At 38.4% G+C, this 23,791-nt stretch overlaps 1 protein-coding gene across 1 annotated transcript in view; it reads right to left on the bottom strand.

Moving 5' to 3' along the window:
- LOC124169034 (E3 ubiquitin-protein ligase mind-bomb-like) overlaps positions 1-22,289 on the bottom strand; it is a 38,228-nt gene extending 15,939 nt beyond the window's left edge. The window contains exons 1-4 of the mRNA XM_046547497.1: positions 22,209-22,289; positions 5,971-6,190; positions 1,990-2,118; positions 1,383-1,564 (exon numbers count right to left, since the gene is read on the bottom strand). Of these exons, the coding sequence (XP_046403453.1) occupies positions 1,383-1,564; positions 1,990-2,118; positions 5,971-6,190; positions 22,209-22,252 (575 nt within the window). The 5' untranslated portion in view covers positions 22,253-22,289. The remainder of the gene's footprint in view (positions 1-1,382; positions 1,565-1,989; positions 2,119-5,970; positions 6,191-22,208) is intronic.
- Positions 22,290-23,791: the final 1,502 nt, after the last annotated feature.

The raw sequence follows: 23,791 nt of genomic DNA on the forward strand, positions 1-23,791 counted from the left end.
CCAAAACATTGTAAAATGTATTTCCAGGCATGTCATTTTTCAAAACTTTTCTCTGGTCCCCCATTGCCTGGCCTCCCCTTTGCTCCCCCAACATTTCCTAGTAATGCCACTGATCCCAATATTTTCATAATTATAGAATAGTTTTTCTTTCACCTACCTACCTTTCAGACTAATGTCTCGAAAAGCAGTAAAGCCATGACAATTTATAGCATGAAATGTAAAAAACTTAAGCGATTTAAATGCAGGAAGAAATGTAACATTGTGGAGGTAAGCACTCACTTACGTTGGGTTATAAAAGAGATTTAGGAAACACTATGAGTAAGTCATTTTGACATTATGTCTTATGCCTTTCTTTATATTACACTCCATGGTACTGATATTATTATGTTGCTGATTAAAAGATGCAAGCAAACACCCATATTGAGACAGCTACATCACCATTACTTGTGCCACAGTGCCTGTTGTAGATATTAAGGCAATCTCCCCCTTAAATTATTGAAGTAGTTAAGGCATACTCCACAACGATAGCAAACTAAATGCAGCAAATGGTTGAACACCCGAAAAATAGCCACTTTTTTCACAACAGCCAAGAAAAAAATAAAACTCTATAGTTTAGAAATAAAACACTTACTAAAACAAACCAGAATCAAACAAGCACATAGTTATGACATAGCTCCTTTTCTGGGTCCTTGTTTTTCGTGATGAAACGCAAGACCCAGTTTTGGAGCTGAATGTAGGCCTTAATGAATTATCCGGAAATTAATGAATTGTGATTCCTCAGGATCAGTGGCGTAACTAGGAATATGCTTTGGAAGGGGATGGGGGATTAAGAGGGATGACACCCTCCCACTCGACAAGAGTACACGTTTGCAGTCTTCTCTGACAAAGAAGAAAGATAAAGTAAATGTAATTGAAATGTAATAAAAAAATTTGACAATGACACCAGCTCTGCAAAATATTGCCTGCCTTGTTCCGTCTGGCTCGCCCCAGGAAAAATTTTGAAAGATACCATGCCTGGAAATACGTTTTACATCATTTTGGCACTTAAAGTTACCATGTCAAAACCAGACAATAGTTTCACATAATTTTTTTTCTCTGAGGCATTGGGAATATAGTTATGATGGAGCTACTTTTCGTGTCCTTGTTTGTCACTGAAATACTTATGACGAAATGCGAGACAAATTTTTTGAGCTGAATGTTGGTAGGCCTGTCACAAATTATATTGGGAAATTAATGCAACTTTTTCACGAGCTCTCGATCCCGTTTATCCCCCTCATAGTTCTGCCAGTGCTAAGGATAGCTAACCAAAACCTTAACTCTTGTAACTTACAGATTCTCTCTATCACTTCAGTAGATATGATGTATATCCACATAGTACTTACACAGCCTTCTCCTGGTGGCATTTTGCCAAAGCTTTGCAGAGATTAGGGTCAGGGCAAAGGTCAAGAGGTGTTTGACCTTTCTTGTTGTGGGCAGATAGGTCAGCCCCATTTGCGGCAAGGAAGCAAGCAATAGAAGCAGATGACTTCTTATCGGACCCTTGGCATCCTAGGCCCATTAGGAGCTGACAAAAGAAAGTTGTATCATTACAATTTTTTCATTTATCAATTGCCTTTAAGAAAAAAACAATGAGGATCTGCCAAAAAATATGTTTTATATAACAGATGATATGACAGGATACTGTACTTTAAAGTCAATTGGTGGATGCATTGAATTAATGGAAGTTCTATACATAATTGGAATCATTAAATGGTAGTTCATAATTTTCCACACTTGCTTCATTTTAACTAAATGAGTTTCAACATTTATTATGTCGCCATTAAGATACTACTACTCAGAAACTCATATTGCAGTCCTTACATTATTGAAATAGACGTATGTAGTCAATGGGGAAAAAATTAAGGGATGAAAAGCTAACATGGTATAACTAATTTCTACACATTTTTATTTTATAAAATATATTTTTGCATTAATATTAAAAATGAATACCTTTCCAACATCTTGAACATCTTGCAGTTGGCGCAGCTGAGACAATGTATGATGACGCAAAGCTTCATGCAATGGAGTGTCTCCATCTTTGTCAGGTATATTCAAGTTGGCTCCTTCACGGACCAAAAGCTACAAATTTGGGTGGAAAATAAAAATTCACATTTAAAAGATTAAAAAATAGCAACAACTTAGCATTAACATTGAAGTGGTCAAGGTCAGTTTCTTAACATGAACAGTTCAAAAAGATAACTACCACTTCTAGCAATCTCAATCAAATGGATAAGTAAATCTTTTACTGTAAACCTATTTCTGTCATTTTTATTAAAGGAGAAACTTATTATTATTTCCGAGCAAAAAATGCAAAAATAAATGGATACAACATTACTAAAAATATTACACATTTTGAAAGCTATTTTTTACATTCTAACTGGCAAATACATATGCACATAACTGCAACAATGCGAACGTAGACACAATAAAATAACCAGAGAAATTCATATATCCTGGAAAAAGGGTAACACTAGTACATAGCTAGTTGTAAGTGGGACAACAGGGTACCCCTATGATCAATTGAGTGTCATTACCATAAAAACACAAACAATAGATATTTTTTATAGACCTTTCCATTTATATTTACCCAAATTTATTCTTAAATGTTTTGTCAGACATTTGTATTAAATATTACAATTTGGACCCATTGTTTCACTTATTATGAAAAGGACCATCAGTGTCAAAAGCCACATTAACAAAACAGACATGCATAACTGTTTCCCCTGGCAATTCTAACAATATAGAAACATTTAAAAAAAATGTACATAATATGGTAAGCACTTATATGCAAAAAAATAAGGCTCTAAAGGAAAACATTTGATTAATTATGAAAAAGTCATATTATACCTTGGAGAATACAACCCAGTGAGAAATGGGTGGTGGAATCCACGTGGAACCCACGTGGAATCCACGTTGAGTGGTGGATATTTGGTGGTGGTGGATATTGAGTGGTTGGACCCACGTGGAATCCACGTTGATTTCAAGTGGATTTGTGGTGATTAGCATAAAATGTTAAACAGAATTTCTAATTTGTGGAACTTAACTCTCTGGTGACATTGCGTCATTTATCATCCTGAAACCACGCTAGTTATGTGAAAATGTATCGCACATGCTATTTTTATATAATTCGTGGAAAGGCAGCCATGAGAGCACATGAAAAATCGTAGACACATATATAGAAGGTTTAGATATAGAGTGGTTGAGGTTTTAATGGTTTTAGGACAGCACCAACTGCTGTTTTAATTTTTCCACCAAATTTCCACGTGGGTTCCACGTTGATTCCACGACCAAAAACACGTGGTATCCACGTTAATTCTCCACGTGGGTTCCACGTGGGTTCCACCACCCATTTCTCACTGGGAATATGCCTGAGTACTGCCTTTGATAAATAATTATTTAAAAAAACCGAACAAGGTTTCAATGGATGGCTGAAATTATCTTGATCACTAAATCAGTGGTTCAATCCAAGGTTGATTCTTAAGGGTAAGGATAGAGCTCACCCCAGACTAAACCAAAGGCATGGGAATTTCACACACTCAGGGCAGGTGGGCCACATTCATTCACTGGTGTAATGGTAACATATTTCAAGTAGGCTTTCGTTGTGCGAATAATTAGTTTATTCGGGGTAACCATTGAAATGAATGCAAGAAAGAAAGAGTATCAATAATGACATCAATAAAGGAGTTGTTGATGATGCAAGTGGGGTAAGTGCTGGGTTTCCCTTGAGGATGGTGGGTGATAGAGTGACTTTCTTGTGAAAAGAAGTAACGTAAGGGGGTGAGTGTTGTAATAAACTAAGAAGAGAATCATGTAATGGTGAATGGTTGAACGAGTCATCGCTCCTGATTTTTCTTCGCGAGTACTTATCCATGACAATTGTGTTTGTAATTTATGTGGTATTTTGATTTGTGAAAGAAAAGTGTAGGTTTCATTTTGGTAGCACCAAATGTAGGGCACGACCACTCATCTAGATGGAGACCTTGGGAAACATAAAATAGAGTGCGAAAAATCCACAGAGAAAAAATCATTTGCCTTGACCAGGACTCGAACCTGGATCCCTCAATTTCCGGTGGAGTGCTTTAGCCAGTTTAGCTACCAAGGCGTCATTCTCCCCTCAGGAAATTTTTGGACTACACAAGACGAGGCCGGAAATCAAGGGATCCGGGTTCGAATCCCGGTCAAGGCGAATGATTTTTTTCTCTATGGATTTTTTGCACAATTTGTACACTGCAGGTGACTCCTGTAAAGTTATCACCGTGGCTAGTCCCACTATACTTAAATAGCATAAAATAGAGTTGCGTAGATAGAGGAACTTCAAAAATGGCAGAAGTGAATACGATATTTTATGAACAAAAAGGTAGATTTGCAAAAGATATTGAGAGATTAAGGATCAATAACACAGGCTTGGGTGAATGGGGCCCCCCCTCGGCTGCAGCTCATGATGGGACCCTACCCCAGAAAATTTTAGAAAATTGTATGCTCGGAAATGGATTTTGTCGCTATTCTGGCTCAAAAAACTATATAAAAGGTAATAAAAATATCAATTTTGACAGAAAAAATACCATAAAAAGTGATTTTTCACAGCTTAAAAAAATTTATAATACAAATCTAAAAATAACCTCTTAAATAACCTTTTCGAATAACCCTTTCAAAAAAGAATCAGATTCTCTTTTTTCTCCTCACTCCTTTATTTTATTTAATTTTATACGACCTTTTTACACTGACTGTGTTGTAAATAAAGCAAATTAATGAAAACGTAGAATTTTACAATAGAAAAAACAACTTTGGTTTTCAAGTAATCCGAGTCTTTTTTTATTTAACCTTTCATAAACCGAAGGCACAAGCATTATGGAGACCCTGAATTCCAAGCCCTTGGGGATCCCTGCCCAGCCAACGTGGCCAGACAGCTTTCAACAAAGGGGGCGAACATCGAATTGCAGGAGCGTTAGAAATTGCTATTGAGAAAAGGAGTGGGATACAGTGACTTTAGCGTGAAAAGATGTGAAATAAGGGAGTGAACGTAGCAATAAACTAATGGAGGTGAAATAAGTTATCCAGAACAATGGTGTTTGCAATTTATGTGACTCTACATATATGAAATATAAGCATAGGTGGATCTAGGGGGAATCAATACGGGGGCACGTGCCCCCCCCAGACCCTTAAAAAATATGTAAGATTTTTAATATGGTCCCGTTATTATTGCGTTCATTTTGTATTACGAGGTATCCTTGTGCCCCCACCCCCCCCCGAACAAAATCCTGGATATAGCCTTGCTTGTACCTCCCCAGAAAGAAATCCTGGATCCGCCCCTGAATATAAGTGTATATCTCACTGAGAGACCCTGTGCTTCTGGGAATTTGTGTAGGGTGTACAAAGGTACATCCATCAAAAGATCTTCAATTTTAACCCATGACATGTTGATCAATGCCATGGCAGGGCAGTATTTCGATACAAGTATTTTAAAATACACATTTTAAATACATTTCTACTTTGTATTTCAAATACAGATTTTTGGTATTTTCTCATTCTAAAAAAACACTTGTAAAATACTTTTGAAGAAAATCTGATAACACTTCTGAAACATTATGCTTCAGAGAATACTTCATTTTCGTTCTAATCGTTTTCTTCACGTTTGAAATGTGCCAAGGCATGTTACATTTTTTTAAGATCTCTTAATTTCCACACATAGGTATTTTTCATTTAAAAGGTATTTAAAATACTATTTTTTAGTTTGTTTTTCAAATACCCAAGTCAAAGGTATTTAGCATTTCAAATACATTTGGAACAGTATTTTGTATTTCAAACACTCTTCGGCCTATATTTTGCCTAGCCCTGATAGGCAGGAAAAACTCCACCCGCTAGGCTATAAACACTCCCGAATCATCACAACAATTGTAATCATAAATCAGGCTAAAGCATTTACACACTCACCCGGACTATCTGAGTGTGTTGTCTCTCCACAGCTAAATGTAGAGCAGTCTGAAGGTTTATATTTTGGAGATCCATGTTAGCCCTGCCAGCATGAACAAGGAGCTCAGCCACTTCCACGTGATTATTGAGGGCAGCGAGATGTAAGGCAGTGTAGCCATCATCCTTCTTCTCATCCACAATCCAGGGCCGTGGTAGCTTCTGCAGGAGAATTCTCATAGCGCTGTCAAAATAAAAAAAAGATATTTACTAGATAAGTAAGCCAATTTCAAGTGCAAATTCTTAATATTGTCTAATTATCATTACATGGTATTAATTTTCTTTGAAAAATAATCAGTTCCCATCAGGATTTATAACAAGACTTTTATAAAGGATAATAGATTGTTTACTCTATGGAAATGGGCTTGTAGAATTTAGGATTTTGGGAACTGTCTAATGCACATGACAACATTTACTAACTACATTCACTTGGCAATTACAAATTATTATATGAATAAGATCACACGATCAGAGTTAGACAAAAATTTCTGCCTTAGCATCAGCAACCTCCATCCAAAAAATGAAGAGAAAACTATCGTTTTTCCCTTTAAATTTTACACTTTTTCCAAAAAAAACAATTTGTATTTGTCTTCCCTTTACGATAACCTTATTTGATAAAATAAAACATTTTCCTTTCCGTCTTTTTTCCTAGGAAGAAGACAGTCTGGCTCAAAACCCCGAAGTGGACCATAATATATATGCTAACTATGTAGTAACTTATCTTTCCTTTCGATAAACTACGATTTCGGGTCCGACTACGGTGACTGTGAATGTGTGTGGGTGAACTATCCAATCGTAACAGTGATTGGAACGAGTTATGTCAATTTTTAACAGAAAAAAATAAAAAAACAGTTAAAAACACGTTTTTCCTTAAAAAGTGTAAAAATGCACTAAAAAGTAGAAAATAAGCTTCTGATCTCTTAGAGAATAAAGTGTGAGTACTGATTAAGTTTACTAGAAATGATCGCAGAAGAGCCTGATAGGTAAGGATTGGCATAGCACAGTATTTGGTGGAGGCGACCGACAGCTAAGGTAATTTGCGCCATTAGGGAAGGGTAGATAAGGAAGGGTGGAGAGAAACTCGACGTCGGCATGAGCCTACTCTTCATGAGAGGCGCCAAGGGGACCACGGCTTTACGTCTCATCCGACGGACGGAGTGTTGCGGTTGAAATGTCCTCCACACATCATTGTAGCAGGGATTGGGTATTCTATGAAAATTCTCTGCCACCGCCGGGATTTGAACCCGAGCCCACGGGGTGGAAAGCTAACAATCTAGCCACCACACCAACCCGATCCTCAGGGATTGGCATACACGCTATAATCTCCGAGAGATGAAAAGCTTGTTTTTTTACTTTTTACTCCATTTTATACTGCTTTTGGAAACCGTGTTTTTTTTTCTTTTACTCCCATTTTTTAAACTAATAACCGACTGTGAAATATGAAAAAGTTAAAATTTGAAAAACAAAATTTCGGAATGGACAGGGCTTAAACTCGTATCCTCGGACAAATTTCAGCATCACAAGTTATATATAAGTTACCAGAATAAATGAACTCCATATGGATATAGATATCTATTAAGAAATTTACAACTATTTTTTCCACAAGGAAATTTAGTTAATTAATTAACAAAATTTCAAATGCCTGATGTTTTAATATTGTAATTTCAATAGAAGCAAGCAAGTACGAAATATTTCAAGCCATTCCGACGACGGGAAGCGATTTAAAAATCAATTACAAGATTCCAACGATGAAATAAACAGACAGACGAAGCAAGTTAAGAAAAAGCAAACAATAATAAAAATCAAACTATGCCAATAAATATAGTCAAGTTGTCCTGAAAAACAACGCTCTATGGAATAGTACCTACTTAAAAAAGGTGACCGACACCTTAGGTCATTTGCGCCATGAGGGAAGGGTATGGAAGGAAGGGTGAAAAGAAACCCTGCGTCGGCATTCCTGCTCTTAAAGGAAAGCGCCAAAGGGACCACGAAAGTGGTGTCATGGTGCCGGAACGAGCCGGAACGAGCGGCGGACACAGGTGGGGGGCGCATGGGGAGCGCGCCCTCCCTTGCGGGCCCGCCCGTATTGCCAAACATCGCAGAACTACAATAGGGGGTTTCCTAAAATTTCTTTATAGCCTAAATCGCAAGATTATTACTCCATGAGTGCGTATTTCACGCTTTTAGAGTTTTAAACGACGATATCTATTTATCGCGATTTAATGAAAATTGAATATTTTCAAGCGCGCGAAAACGCGTCGGCTAAGTATGAATGCTGGGAAAATCCCGTGTGACGTATTTCTGGTTCCCGCTGCCGCCGTGTGAGGTGACCTTGGGGCGAGGATATGTACGCCGCTGCGATGCAGGCTGCTAGCAGGTAGCAGAGTTACCTGCTAGCAGATAGCAGAGTTCCCTGCAAGCAGATAGCGCTTGGCTTATATAAGGATTATTAATACCTTATGAAACAAAGGAAACTTTCGGACCATAGGTAGTTTTTATAGGTGATTATGAGTTTTAATAGCTCCCTGAGCTCTGTGCCTCGCGCATGCATTGGTAATCTCAGGCGATGTAAAACTCCTATCTACTCGTATAGAAACTAGGTCCCTGTGACGTCACGTGGAGTGGCATCGCATGGGCGCCAATCTGGCCTTTTTCAAATGCAGTTAAAATTGACCATTGGCATTCGTATAAACTGGGATTTCTAAAATCAAATAATTTGTATATATTATGAATACACTAATGGTGGGTAACGAATCGCAATCAATGCCTTTCGTTTTCTTTGATGAAGGAAACTACCCTATTACATCAGATATTACTCCAATTACAACTTGGAAATATAGCTTCATTACTTGCGGGGCTAAGTTTCCCATTATCAGTCCCGGTGATTAAAACTCACTTTACGCAGCCAGAAAACAAAGAATTAAAAAAATGGCCTATAAGTGTCCATTGACACTTATAGGCCATTTTTGGCGTAGATATATAGGCGTGATGTTTGTGTGAATAGGAACCTTAAGATTAATGATTTTTTAACAAATTTCATGAAATAATCGCCCAAATCGCATATAATGCAAATATCCAAATATTACCATTTTATTTTGTTAATACCACATTGGTAATTGACACTGTATTCTTAAATTTTTATTTCTTATCGTTTTTAAGAATTTGCAGAGCAAATTTATTTCAGTTTGCAATTTTTATAAGTGTTCATACACATTTTAAAAGTTCAAAATATATATATTAACAATATTAATAAATCACCTATGGTTAGAAGAAGGTTGAGATGTGTGAAAGAGTCATGGAAGAGTAGAGTAATGACGTGCTGTGATTTGGTGTGGTAATGGAATCTTCTCCACCCTCAGCTGCGAATTAATGATAAAGGTTGAAAGCTATGTATACAGTGATGATAAATAAAACCATGGGCGTACCCAGCGAGGGGCAGGAGGGGGCAGCTGCCCTCCCCATACAAGCAAAAATCGCAAATGTCTTTAAGGAAAATAATATTTTTTCAAGCAATCAATTTTAAAAATTAATAAAGAGCTGGTACAGTTTCCTTAAAATGTTGATTTCATTCACCTCATTCAATCTTACCTACAACTTGAACAACCATGGCTTGCCCCTCCCCCTAGTTTTGATCCTGGGTACGCCCTCGAATAAAACGGCTACTTTAATCTTCTGGTATTTATTCTTTATAACACAAATATTACAAAAGAGGATCCTCAAGTCGGCCTCTAAATGTGTTGTCAACCACCGCGCATTTAAATGGGTATACCAAAGTCGCCACTCGCTTCGTTAACGGAAAAATTGATCCGAGTTTCACTGGTAAACAAGGTTTAATTAGCGTTTCTAACCGAAATTTATATACATGATGACGTAATATATAAAATTTATAACTCTTCAATAATATTCCTCGAATTTGCAAAGACGATACTGCAAAATATTGAAAAAAAAGTGGATCGCATTGTACTCAACACTGCGCCGCGGACATTTTTGAAACCCGATGAAAATGCGACCGAAGGGGCAACGGAAAACACTCTTCCATGGGGTTGAATTGGGCCTCCTCTATGCAGTCCCTTTGCTTTATAAGTTGCCACCATTTTATTTTTTCGAAACCCTTTTCAGGAGACTACCTGCCATACACTGACAGGCGGTAACACGACGGAATATTTCCCGGAGGCTTAATGGACCGAGAAGGACAAAAAATAGGAATTCTAGAAAGGAGAGTTGCGTAAAGGGGCAGTTGACAGCGAGAGAAATTTCGAAGAAGAGGTCCACGGTGACAGGCTAAATGAGACAGAAATACCGCGAGGCATTTAAAGTTATGCATGTGAAACAGGAGGAATAAACGTCAAAGAGATCGGTGGGTGGTTTTAATTCAAGTAAAAAGAAAATGAAACTTTCTCTATTAAAGAGCTTGGAGAGTCTGCGACACATGAATGCTTGAGGGAAGTTTTTTTTCGCTAATATACAGGATGGAGAAAAATGTGTTGCGAAATTTTAATATTAAAACCGAAATTACTAATGACTACTACTAGTACGTAATCCGTGCGAAAATTTTGCAGTTTCATGATATCAGGGAATAAGTATGTTAAGGAATAACGTTGTAATTGGGTGCAAATACAGTTCCAATGCATTACATATAAATTCAAAATATTCTGTAATTCTGAAAACAATTTCATAATAAACTCTCACTCTTATAGATAACAATTTTATACCATTAATCCATGTAAAATTATTATGCGCGTTTCGAACTATTTTAATTTTTTGTTGTCAATTCCTGTTGATAATAATTTCTAAAACTTTTAACCCAATATTTTTATTTAATCGTGATAAACTTTATCTTTTAAGTTACTTACACGCGATGTCTCTATCAGAAAACGTTTAATATTCTTCATATTTCTTAGATTAAAAAAATATTTTTGCCTGATTTTACCAAGTTTATTTGTGTTAATTATGGTTTTAACGGGTTTTAAAACATTTTTTTAAAGTTAAGAGTTAAAAACAAATGTAGTCGATATACTTCACGCGGGTAATCGTCATAGAAAAATCAAAACTTCTAAGTCTAAATGGGTAAATAGTGAAATTTGAGATTGAGATTGTACTTTTCGTTAGAAGTCGTTGAATCAACGTTTAAAATGATAACTCATTTATCACTGTAGGTGCAGTATTAACAGAGCAAATATGGAATGACATAAAAAGACCTTCCTGTAATAATGAGTACATGATGATGATGCTTACGTCGAAAACGTACCATTTATTAACTACAGAAACTTACTGGCGAATAAAAATGTTAAACAAATCACAAATAGTCGAATGATGACCGTTTTTATATGAGTTTCGAGGGACGATTCTTTACTATTACGGTAGTTACAGCGGAATCGGCTGAAGTCAAATGATGTACTCGAGCTTCCTATTATATACGCAAAAGAGTCGCCAAAAATATTCAAACAAAAGAAAAAACAATTAGGAATTAAATGTGAGTGTAATTTTGCACCTAAGCACAATGCAAACGTCAAAAATGGTTTTAAAAATATATTTACAGTAGTCAACTTGACTAGTTTCAACACTGCTTCGAACCTTTGCACACTGAACTCTAGACGACACGCTTTGACTAAATATTCACAATATAAGAGGTAAATCCTAAATGAATATATTTAATTACACACAAAAGAAATGTCAGACGCACTTAAAAGCCGGGAAACTAAATATATTTACGTAATTTAGGCGAAGTCGGTGCAGTGGTTTTCGTTTTGCTAAGTTGGCACCATGCGATCTTGCCATTTTCAGGTACTTTTCCGCTAAAATCTTTCTTATTGTATCATTAAGCTATGATTTTTCGAACATATTTCGATTGGTCACAAAATTTTCCTTCGAATGAGTGCCGTCTTAACAACGTCTTATTACAAACAGCTTAAGCTCCAAAAAAACGTATTTTTCCATAAAAGCCCATGTTAAATTATCCTAATTTTGCCATCAAATATCTCAAAAACGGGACATGGGGATCCCTTTTTCTTTGGGTCATTGAAAGCGCGTCTTTCAAAGAATATGCGACCACAGTTGTTACTTTTCCGGAGGCGCTACAACTACCTTAATATGTATATCTAGTTATGTGCATCTGTTCTTGAAATATTCGCGTATCTGGGTATCGAGGGTATCTGGGTATCGAGGGTAGGAAGCCATAGGCGCCGAGGGTCGGTCATCAGTGGACGCTAAGTCATCCCATTGTTTAGGGCTCACACGGGGGTGTCCCTTTGTGTCCAGCACGGTGCATCTTGAATCCAAGCTTCCCTCAGGAGGGCCATAAATGAATCAGGACTCAAACTGAGCCTGAGGTCGACTAGGGGAACAATTACTGCGGCCGCGGTGTGGTAGGAGTTTAAGCTGGGGGAACGAGGAGAGAGGGCCATGGGGCTATTCCTGTACCGATCGCCGAGCTTCACGTCGGATAAGCTGCAAAGAGTAAGCGGGCGATATGGCGGAGTTTTATATTGTGCCCTCGAGTAAATATACCCCCACATGGAAAATAATACAAAATAAAAATAAATTTGAGTAAAAAACTACATTTTTTTATCAAAAATAAGAAATATTTCGAGAAATGCACCTTAATTATCCATCCAACTGCTTAATTTAGATAGTAGTGGGCGAAATATATACGCGAGTATAATTTCAGTAAGTAATAATTGTGAAACAAAAGGGAATATCGAGTTTAAAGTGATTACAACAATAAATTTTTCAGCGTGGAATTTCCTAAATTATCTGTCTCCTCTATTTGTTTTACCTCCTTCTTCTTCTTCTTCTTTTGGAAGTAAATTTTTGTTACATCGATTTTTCTATGAGATTTGATGTAAAAACAACCGTTTTTGTCATGACCAGCTATTACCCTCTATCATTCGCGTTCTTTTACACGATTGCAACGCCGCCATCGGATTTTGGTGGCCATATTTTGAACCAATATCCATATTGAGCTGCGTCAAACCAATCTTAGGATTGTTGACTAATGATGATGATCCATATTTACTTTTAAATTCTGAATAAAAATCGAGATGCAGTTTCATTTACATCTACATAATACCCTGCGAGCCACCTCTAGGGTGTTTGGCAGGGGGTGATCAATCACCAGCATGCAGCATGCATTTGGACTCCCACATGCACACCACACCGTCCAAGAGACGTCCCGTATAATAACAAACTATACTACTATATGCTGTTAGAAATAGAATATAGAATAGAAATTCAGAAACATGCATTAAGTTTTACATAGGTTAGTAGGCTACACTACAAGTCATGCAATCTATTTACGAGTTCTATTGCTGACGTTGTAATCTCTTATTGATCGTGGAAAAAATGACATTCGGAATCTGTCTGTTCTGCAATCTATCTCTCTTATTTTATTTATATGATCTGATCTTCCGTAGTACGTTGGCGTCCGCAAGATATGGTTAACTTCGTCAGAAAAGACACTGCTCTTGAATTTATCTAAAAGGTTTAGTCTATTTTTCAATCTACGGTCCGACAGAGATTCCCATCCGAGTTTATCTAAGAGGTCAGTTACACTAACAAGACTATCGTAACGACCTTTCACATACCTGGCAGCTCTTCTTTGCACGCGTTCTAACTCTGTTATTAAGCCTTTTTCATGAGGGTCCCAAACACTGGCAGCGTATTCCAAATGTGGTCTAACGAGGGAAAAGTAGCTAATTTCTCTCACTTTGTCGTCGCACTTTCCTAATATTCTTTTAACAAAACCCATTTTACGATTAGCTTGACCGGTGATTTCTCGAATATGTTTATTCCACGATAGATCATTATTGAGTCTAACCCCTAGATATTTCACGGATTCAACTGCCTTTAACTGGGTGCCCCGAATGATATAGTTACGCTGTAGGGAGTTATTCTTTTTCCAGAAATTCATTACGACGCATTTTTCCAAATTTAATTCTAACTGCCAAGCATCGCACCAAGCTTGGCTAGCAGCAAGGTCATTCGTTAGTTCATCTATATCTTTGCTGGAACGGATTTCTCTGTAAACTCAAGCGTCGTCTGCAAATAATCGTAACTTACTCTGCACTACTTCGCCAATGTCGTTTATATAAAGAAGGAATAGGAGTGGGCCAATGACACTACCCTGAGGAACGCCAGAAGTGATTCTAACCTCATTGGAGACTGCACCGTCTAATACTACTCTTTGGACGCGGTCGTTCAAAAATTCTCTAATCCAGGAAATGACATCTTCGTCTAGACCATAAGATTTCAGTTTTATTATTAACTTTCCGTGGGGTACTTTATCAAATGCCTTTTTGAAATCAAGAAAAATCGCGTCTACTGGAATGTTGTCTTCCCCGGAGACTAAAATATCGTGGGCGAAAAGCGCTAACTGAGTTTCGCACGATCTGCTTTTCCTTAATCCATGTTGAGTTAATGAAAGTGTTATACAATAGCATTTTAATCTGGTTCAGAGTTATCCTGAAAATTTCAGCTTGATAGGTAGGTAATCGAAAAATTAAAATTACTTCTTTATGGCTAATTTTAAACATTGTGTCGCAAGATTTGACCCGGACAAGACGACAAACAACAGAGCGAATTTATAAAGAAGTTGTAAAAAAATTGAGGATTTACACTGACTTTGTATTCGACTAATCTGGGTTCCGGAAAGTAAAATGCCATCATCAAGGTTAAAAACTACTCTTTCTAAGACTTCAACTTATGTGTCTCTATATTTACGAAAAGCTTTGCACCAATTGAACAGCCGTTTAATTGGGCCCGATGAGCTTCAAATGACCGGAGTGTACCGTAACCGTAATTTCCGCCAAACTAAATGATAGTAGTTCCGATTATTGTTTATCACAATGGACTTATCTATTATATTGAATAGTAGCGGGAACAAGGCATAAGGATATCTTGCAGTAGCCTTGGAAATCACAAGGGGTACAGTGTGGCTAGGGGGAGAGTCTTATGAGCAGGGATAACGATTCCCCGAGACACAAGGGACACAACCTCCTCAAGAGGGTGCAGGGGTGGGGATTAAGGGATTGACCCGTAATCCCAGACTGCCATGGGGATACGTAGAGGAGAGTGAGAAGGTAGAGCGACGAGTTTGCCAGACATATAATCCTTGAACAAAGGCTCGCTATATGGCTAAGTCGACAGCTTCATTGGCGGCTGGGTTATTTCAAGCGACAATTCAGGACCATAGTGAAGCAGCTTCTCCATAATTAAGCATCATAAAGGGAATAAAATGAAAATTTTCCTGAAGAAATTTCGTTTATATGAAATTAAAGAGACCAAAAGGAGGAAAAAGTTAACCGTCAAAACCATGGCCGCGTTAAAAAAATTGCAAAAAATTAAGTTTAAGTTATCGATTCAAAATGTTCAGCAAATTCCTCAAGGTATCGCCGGACCACCACCAACTTTACGTCAAGTGTAGTTAATAGCAGGGTTGATAAAAATCACGATTTTTTTCAAAAAAATCATTTTTGTCGATTGTTTTGATTTAAATCAGATTTTAATGATTTAAATCGGATTTTATTGATTTAAATGAGATTTTTATGATTCTCCATTCATCAAAAATTCAGTTTGCAAAACTAACTATTTGGGCAGCATATTGGAGAATGATCGTTTGCAGAAACAATAAGAGGCAACATACTCTAAACTTAATACAACATTTAGTCAATCAGGGGAGAGAACTATGGAAATGCCAATGGTATCAAATTAAAAATTACACCAGCAAAATATAAAATTGCCATTGGAAGTATCAAATGTGCAATATTATGCGGTTCTAAAGCATATGAAGTTTAGAAAAATTCTGTAATTGCAACTTTGTATGGTGCCTACGCTTAGGAGTTAAATCAGAAAGCAATTTTTTTTCAACGGATACACTAGTATTCTAACCAAAGCCATTTTTTTAAATTTTCATGTTACATGCATTCCTACAGTATCATTTCTATTTAAGAGCCACCATTGTGCTGATAACTGTCGAATCATTGTATTAATTAAGAAATAAAAATCAAAATTATACACTTACAGCTTCCTTTTCTTGACTCTTTAAAAATCAAACATATAGATCACATTATGATTTAAATCACCTGATTTCTTAAAATAAAAATCAAGTGATTTAAATCATGATTTAAATTAAGTGATTTAAATCTATCAACCCTGGTTAAAGAGCTCTGGACGGTTATCGAAATAAATAAATTTTTGAAATTCGATAGTAAAATTATGTTGACTATCAAAGATACTTATCTACTATTACAGAAAGTGAGGTAGAGGAACAGTCGAAGCCGGCGGAGAAAGCATATGAGCCGAAGGAAAAGGCCAAGAATATAGCAAAAGAGGATCTTCAACTCCGCATCTAAATGTGTTGTCACCCACCGCATATTAAAATGGGTTTACAAAAATCGCCACTCGCGTCGCTGACGAACAAAGTGATCCAAGTTTCACGGGGATATAAGATATAATCAGAGCTGGGCCGTATTTCAAATATAAACATTTTAAAATGCGTATTTTATATACACTTGTAACTTGTGTTTGGTATGTCAAATATACGATCTGAATGTATCTTTATTTTCAAATACGGATTTCAGGTATTTTCCCATTATAAAATAAAAAATACATTTGTAAAACACTTTTCAAGTAGCTCTGATAACACTTTTGTAACATTAAGCTTCAGAGATTACGTCGTTTTCATTTGAATGGTTTTCTTCATGTTTGCAACTATTTTACAACTATCCATAACTTGCCAAGGCAGGTTATATTTTTTTAAGACCTCTCAATTTCCATACTAACGCATTTTGTACTTAAAAAGGTACTTGAAATACTATTTTGTAGTTTGCTTTTCAAATACTCAAGTCAAAGGTATTTTGTGATTTACATTTCGAATACATCTGGAGCGGTATATTGTGTTTTGCATTCCAAATATTCCTCGGTCTGTATTTTGCCCATCCCTGGGTATAACTAGGGTTTTAAACAGAAATTAATATGAATAACGATGTCATCTATCAAATTTATAACCTTTCAATGCTATTCCTCGCAATTGAAAACATTACAAGGCAAAATATTGGAAAAAAAGTGGATCGCATTGCACTCAATACCGCGTCGCGGACATTTTTGAAATCCGGATGAAATGTGACCGAAGAGGCAACAGAAATCAGCCCTTATGGGATGGAAATGGGCTTCCTCTACGCATTCACGCGCGCACGTGAGCACATGCACAAACAACGACGAACAGCATGACTCCGAGTAGTCAGCTAGTAGAGCAGCAGTAGTAGAACAGCATGACGCCGACGCACGGGTGACCCGCACGGCAGGAGTTCGTGACGTCATCAGCTCATTTACGGAAGTGTCGATTTTTCGTCGCGATTAGCACGAGAAAGGGCAACGCATCGAAATACATGAAGACAGTGGCGTAACTAGGAATATGCTTTGGGGGGGGGGGGGGGATGAGATGACCTGGAGTGGCGACTCCCCCCTCCCCCTAGAGGGATTCGGGAAAATTAAAAAAAAATGACATGCCAGGAAACACATTTTACATCATTTTGGCACTAAAAAATTAACTTTAATCAGATGTAGTTATTATAAGTGAAAAATAGACAAGGGTTTTGAATGTTTTTATTATTTCTCTGAGGCTTTGGGGGGGGGGGATTTATCCCCATAGTTACGCCACTGCATAAAGATATGGATATTCCTATTCTACCCTTCCTTAAGTCCATCACAATTTTACATACTCTATATTTTAATAAGGAAAACCGATTAAAATGCGACCGAAGTGGCAACAGAAATCAGCCTTCTATGGGATGGAATTTGGCCTCCTCTATGCAGTCTCCTCGGAGAAGGATAATTTTTTTTTGAGCGAGGCTATAATTGGAGACTCCCTCCGATTCCTGCGAGCGAGCCTAGAACGACGGCGGGGGCTGAGATGCTATGAATTCTACCACCCACCCCTTTTAACGAACCTTCCCTCCCCCCCCCAGTTTCTGGCACGCGAGCATGAGACCAAGCTGGTGGGAGGTTAAAGTCTGGAAGGGCCTGCATAGAGGGGAACCACGGGTAGGGGAAGACGAGGTGTGGACGTTCAGAGACGGAAATAGCCCGGTGGAATTACTAGCTGGCGCTCAACCATACCCTCGATCCGTTTGAACCCTACTTCAAAATGTTCCATGAACCCTACCTTGCTCCAATTACGGCCGTTGCCATCGTTAAAAGGTTGAATCTAACGATTTGATCGTTGGATCCTTCTTCCTCATACAATGATCCTGCAAGATCGTTAGAACATTAATGGCTGTGCCTGGTTTCGCTGGTGGTAGGACCCGCCCGCCTTTGTGACGGTGCGGGATTCCTCGTCCCTTCCCTTCCTTCCCCATCCACTCCCAGGAGGCGTCGTCGGGCTCCTATCGCGGCGGCGCCTCCTTCCTTTCTCCTTCCAGTCCTCTCCCTTCTGTGGTGCAGAGGTGATAAGCTTCGGCTTCAGACTTCGGCCCAGGAATGTAACCTCGCGAGCCCGCCGTAGGGTTTCGTACCCACTGTTTAAAAGGTTGATCTAGCGATTTGATCGATGAATTTTTCTTCCTCATAGGAAAATCCTCTAAAATCGCTGGCGCATTAATGGCTTTGCCTGGTTTCGCTATTTAGTTGGGCCCTCTTCGCTTCTATAGAGTTGAGGTGTTTTTTCCCGTCCCATCCCTTCCGAACCTATCCTACCCCAGAGGCGTCGACGGGCTCCTATCGCGGCGGCGCCTCTTTCCTTTCTCCTTCCTCTCCAGCCCCTCCCCGGGTGATCGGGCGTATAAATCTCTGACTTGGTTCCCGGCCCCGGTGTGTTGTATCCCTGAAGGGCTCCCCTTGAGCCCTTAATCCATTTGTTAAAAAGGTTGATCCAACGATTTGAACTTTGGATTTTACTTATTTATTGTAAAATCTTCCAAAATCGTTGGCACAATAAGGTATGGTTTCGCTAGTAGTAGGCCCTGGACGCTTTCAAAGCGGCGAGGGTATTACCCTATCCCGCACTTCCATCCTTATCCTCTCCCTGGAGGCGTCGTCGGGCTCCTATCGCGGCGACGCCTTCATCCTTTTTCCTTCCCTTCCCCTACCCTCCCCAGGTGCGCGGGCGTATCAGTTGAATTACTGGGTTCCGGCCCCGTTGTGCTGTAACCCTCATGAGAGGACCCCCCCTTGGGTCCTGATTCTCTGTTAAAAGGTGGCAATAACGTCATTGAATTTAAACGCAGTTGCAATTTTCCACAATCATTTAATGCGTACGACGCGTTTCAGCTCACAAAGGAATCATCTGGCGAATTATTCCTGGGTTTTCCACCGGGTGAGTTGATTGTAGAGAGACGTTTCGATGGCTGCATCTAGCTGGGGCCAGATGGGGAGGGATGGGCCATTATGTCTTTAGGGTATCGTTGATTGCAGCTCGCACGGTGGAAAACCCGAGAAAACTTCACCAGCATCATACGCAGGAGAAGAACAAGATCATGTAATAGAGCCACCAACTGGTACAATACTAGATAATTCCTCTGCGAGTCGAAACACGTCGCTCGCATTAAAGCATTGTGAAATAGTGAAACTACCTTTTCAATACGTCGAACTTCACCATATCACGCTTGAATCGAGTGAACTTATTCCTAAAAACATCAAATGAGCTTTTTTCTTTCTTTTGACCTCTAAGTTTAATGTTGATTAAGTTTCTCGGTGTATAGATAGTGGAGAATTTTGAATGCGAACTTTTTGCCAACGTTTTGGTGTAATTATGCACCTTCACCAGGACTATGAATGACAATGAGTACTTCATTTTGATACATAAAAGGTATAACAATTTTTTTTACAATGATTCCACGAAAAAATAAAGAAATCAGTCGCAAATTAATTAAAAAGACGAGATTAAAATTTGGACATATATATCAAAATTTAAATGCTGATACATAAAAAGTTATCTATTATAATTAATTTTATATTTATTTTAAATGAATCCTCATAATTTGCATACATTTAAATGTCAAAATTCTACTCTCTTCTTTTAATTTATTTACGACTGAATTCTTCTTATTTTTTATTACTAGACATTGTAACCTTGGGAATCATTAGTCATTTTTTTCATAGTATGTTCCACTAAAATGCGATTTTTTATTTTGGAGTTTACACTAATTAATAATATACTCCACGAAACTTAGCATTAAAGTTAAAATGGCATTGAATATCCATCATGCCTAACCCGTGAAATTTTATTTTTTTTTGGCTTTCGAAAAGTCTAAAATAGGTCGTAAGGACTTGTAATTTACCGATTGGGACCGATTAATATAGCAGCAATATAAGCAAAAAATAACGTTTTAGTTTTCTAAGAAACATTATTTGACTCACCATTGTCTGTTACGTCAGTTAAATGCAATTCAAACTTTTTATTTAGTGTTTCAACAGGCGAATTTCATTGAATTACCAAACTATGACAATTTTAACATTCATCAGTAATAAGAATTAAATATTTTCCCAGTAAAATTAAATTTCACCATCCACCCTGTCTTGAAGCTAAGATGGAACTAAAAAAGGTCTGGGAATAGATATTTTTCCACCTTTATATGCAGACAAAAAACTAAAGAGAAGTTTCAAACAAACCAGAAAGTATTCAAGAAAAAAGGCTCCGGCAAATTAAATAGCTATCGTGTATTAAGGCCTGTTTACACGATACATTAACACGTACGAGTTAATGCACGTTTGCGTGAATGATTTTTGTGGACCGGAACGGAACATGTACGAATGCATGAACCAAATTAGAACAGGTTCTATTTTCTGTGCATGCATTCGCACAAGTTGTGTGGTTACACGGTGCATTTTGGCGTTCATTCTCACGTTCATACATTTAGACATTAACCCGTACGTGTTAATGCACCGTGTAAACAGGCCTTTACAATTATTTTCACATCAATGCGCCTCTAACTTGTATCAAAGCATGTATAGCTTCAGTCTCTCCCTATTATGAAAGGGAAATTTTTAGGGCTTAACGGCCAGAGGTTAGGCGCTCCCTTTTACTTGGCACTCTACGCGGCTGCGTACTTTGCTTACCGCTTCAACCGGCCCCGGGAATCAGTTTAAAGAGCATAATATACGTAAGTATAAATGTTGATACGTCAAAAAATGTGTTTCTAAAAAAAACAAGGCGCACATTTATTTGGTTATTGACATACTGTGCTGATGGGTAAAAATTCGGCGAAATTTGAAATGCTACAATGCGCGCGCAAAATTAGCTCAGATCGTACACCGAATCCATCGTCATTCGAACCCATCGTCAAACGGGGGTCTGTGGTATCAACGTAAAAGCGGTTGAATGCATTCACTCAACATATGCTTATTTGAGCCGGTGCGCTAAAACTATGACGTAACTGCAAAAGCCCTCACACGTTCGGATAGCTGTCACCTCAGTCCAACCGGCACGTGTAAAGAACCTGAAAATGCAGATAGCTTCACTTTGTGCAACTTAACATTAGAGTGTACCTGCGCCTGGCTTGAAGATATCATTCACAGTTCCGTTAGTGTTTCATAAATTCGAAAAGCCTGTAGAAGCACTTCTCCTGCAGCGATACAGGTATAACCGACGGTCAATGACGAAAGTGAATCGAAGTATATCGTTCTTGTAACATCTAAATATAATAAGAAAACATAATAGGAAAAAATTTCGTAAGGGAATAAAGACAAGAAATGCGTTAGTCTCCAATTTGGAGCTTTTGCACCCATAGTGGCGCATATTATGATGATTTTGTTAACAAATAAATTAAACTATCATTCAAAATTAAGTGCTTAAATATTTCCTTAATAATTTTGGGCCTAAAAATGAACGAGAAAGTTCAAATTTCAGGTATAAACATTTCGTACTTTTGTATGCCTTCTTCCTAACCTCACTGCGTCTATCATCTTCAGCTTCTTTCTTCCTCTTCTATTTTCTCCTTCCACTGTTCCCTCGACTGCGGTATTTAAAATCCCCCTCCCTCTTAAAATAAGTCGGATCAAATCCCCCTCTCTCTTTAGTACAGTTCTCAATAATTTTAAGGCATAAGGAAACCAAAGAGGAGGCCTTGGACATGAGGAGGTGGAACCGACTTTGGTGTTTGGGACCTGCCTGTGGGCAGAGGACCAGTTGATGATGATTTCGTACTCCGCTCCACTAGTTACAAAGTTATCTAATAGTAGCGCTGGCTTGCACACAGTTTCACTCGCACCTGAGGTCAAATTGGGCTGGTGAATGTATCGGACAACACTGCATAGCCTAAATGAGTTTCACAGTAGAACGACTGGCATCTGGGGGGTCCTCTGTTACTCTGTCGAGCGCAATAGCATTTGCCAATCGCAAGGCACGGCTCCTGTGCCTTCGGAAGCTGATGAAAGAGTTAAAAGTGAGCCAGATATTCCACATCGCCCATCGGGGCGTGGTTGAGGTTCCCTCCAATCCCTCCCTTCCCGCCAGAGACCCCACCCGTCCGCGCATGCGCAGCAACTCCTTTTTGACGCGGAGACGAAAAGGGATATCAAATATTAGGCACGAGTCTCGCGCTCCCAAACTTAGCAGGGCAGTTTTGAAGCGCCGACTCTATTTCGAAAAAATCCCACCCCCGTCGAGGGAGAAAGCGGGGGTGCTGCAGAGAGCTGAGAAGGGGTCGGTAGGGAGAATGTGGGCGGGAAATTTTAAAGGGACGAGGAAAATCGCCGCCGGAAACAGGAGAAAAGCAGACGAACGCGTTCGAATCCATATAAGGTCAGGGTGGAGTAACACGAAAAGGATACCCCAAAGCAACTAGTATGTCCGGGATCATTCAGTGAGGGCCTATGGACACATAGGGGAACCCGGGGCAGAATGGGGTATTCAGTTCAAAAAATTAAAATACAAGCTCAGAACGTTTTAATAAAAATACCTCACATTTTTAATAAACCTTTTGAAATGTATTGAACACAAAAATACAGTAATACAGAGGAAAAAATCTTAATTATATATTTTTTCCCAAAATAAAAAAAGATTATGTCATTTTCCCCATTCTGACCAAGGTAATGGGGTAGTATGAAAATGAATTTTTTTTAAAATTGAATATGTGACACAAAAGAAAAAATCAACTAATGTGTTTTTGTCTTTTGATTTAAATGAACTTTTAGGTGCAGTACACTTTTATTTAGTCTTTTTTGAAGCCTAATTACAACATTCACTCACAAGTACAGAATCATCTGCTTCGCTGTCCACTACTGCACACGAGTTGAGAGCCAATTTCCTAAAAATGGAACAAGCGACCTAGCCTTCAACTGTTTTTTAATGAAAATCGCTGCAGTATAAACATAGAGTCGTCTCTTCCCATCCAATCATTCTTTCTTCCATTTTTTCTTGCTTCCCCGTACCGTCCCACCCGTTCTGCCCCAAGAACACGCTTGAACTTACCTAGGAACTGACGCCCGAAAATTATGTTTATTCAGACGTTCAATTATACGAAACTAACGATGGTTAGACGTACTTCAAACACATACCAAGAATTTCTTTGATTTAAACGCTTGAATATGACTTACCATCGATACAAAATCTTCCGAAGTTAGAAAACAACGGCTAAAATTCACACAGCTCACATGTTAATCCCCAATTAACTACACCAGCATGGCTGCAGAAGATGAGAAATAACAGGTTAATCTACAACGAATACTCTCCGATAACTGACAGCCCTTCCTAGTCGCAATAAAACCCAAACCCCATTCTGCCCCGCACCCCGTTCTACCCCATGTTTCCTTATATGTGGCTATATAAATAACGAACAATATAAATTTTTGT

Source organism: Ischnura elegans, chromosome 12, assembly GCF_921293095.1.
Source record: "Ischnura elegans chromosome 12, ioIscEleg1.1, whole genome shotgun sequence".
Taxonomy (NCBI): domain Eukaryota; kingdom Metazoa; phylum Arthropoda; class Insecta; order Odonata; family Coenagrionidae; genus Ischnura; species Ischnura elegans.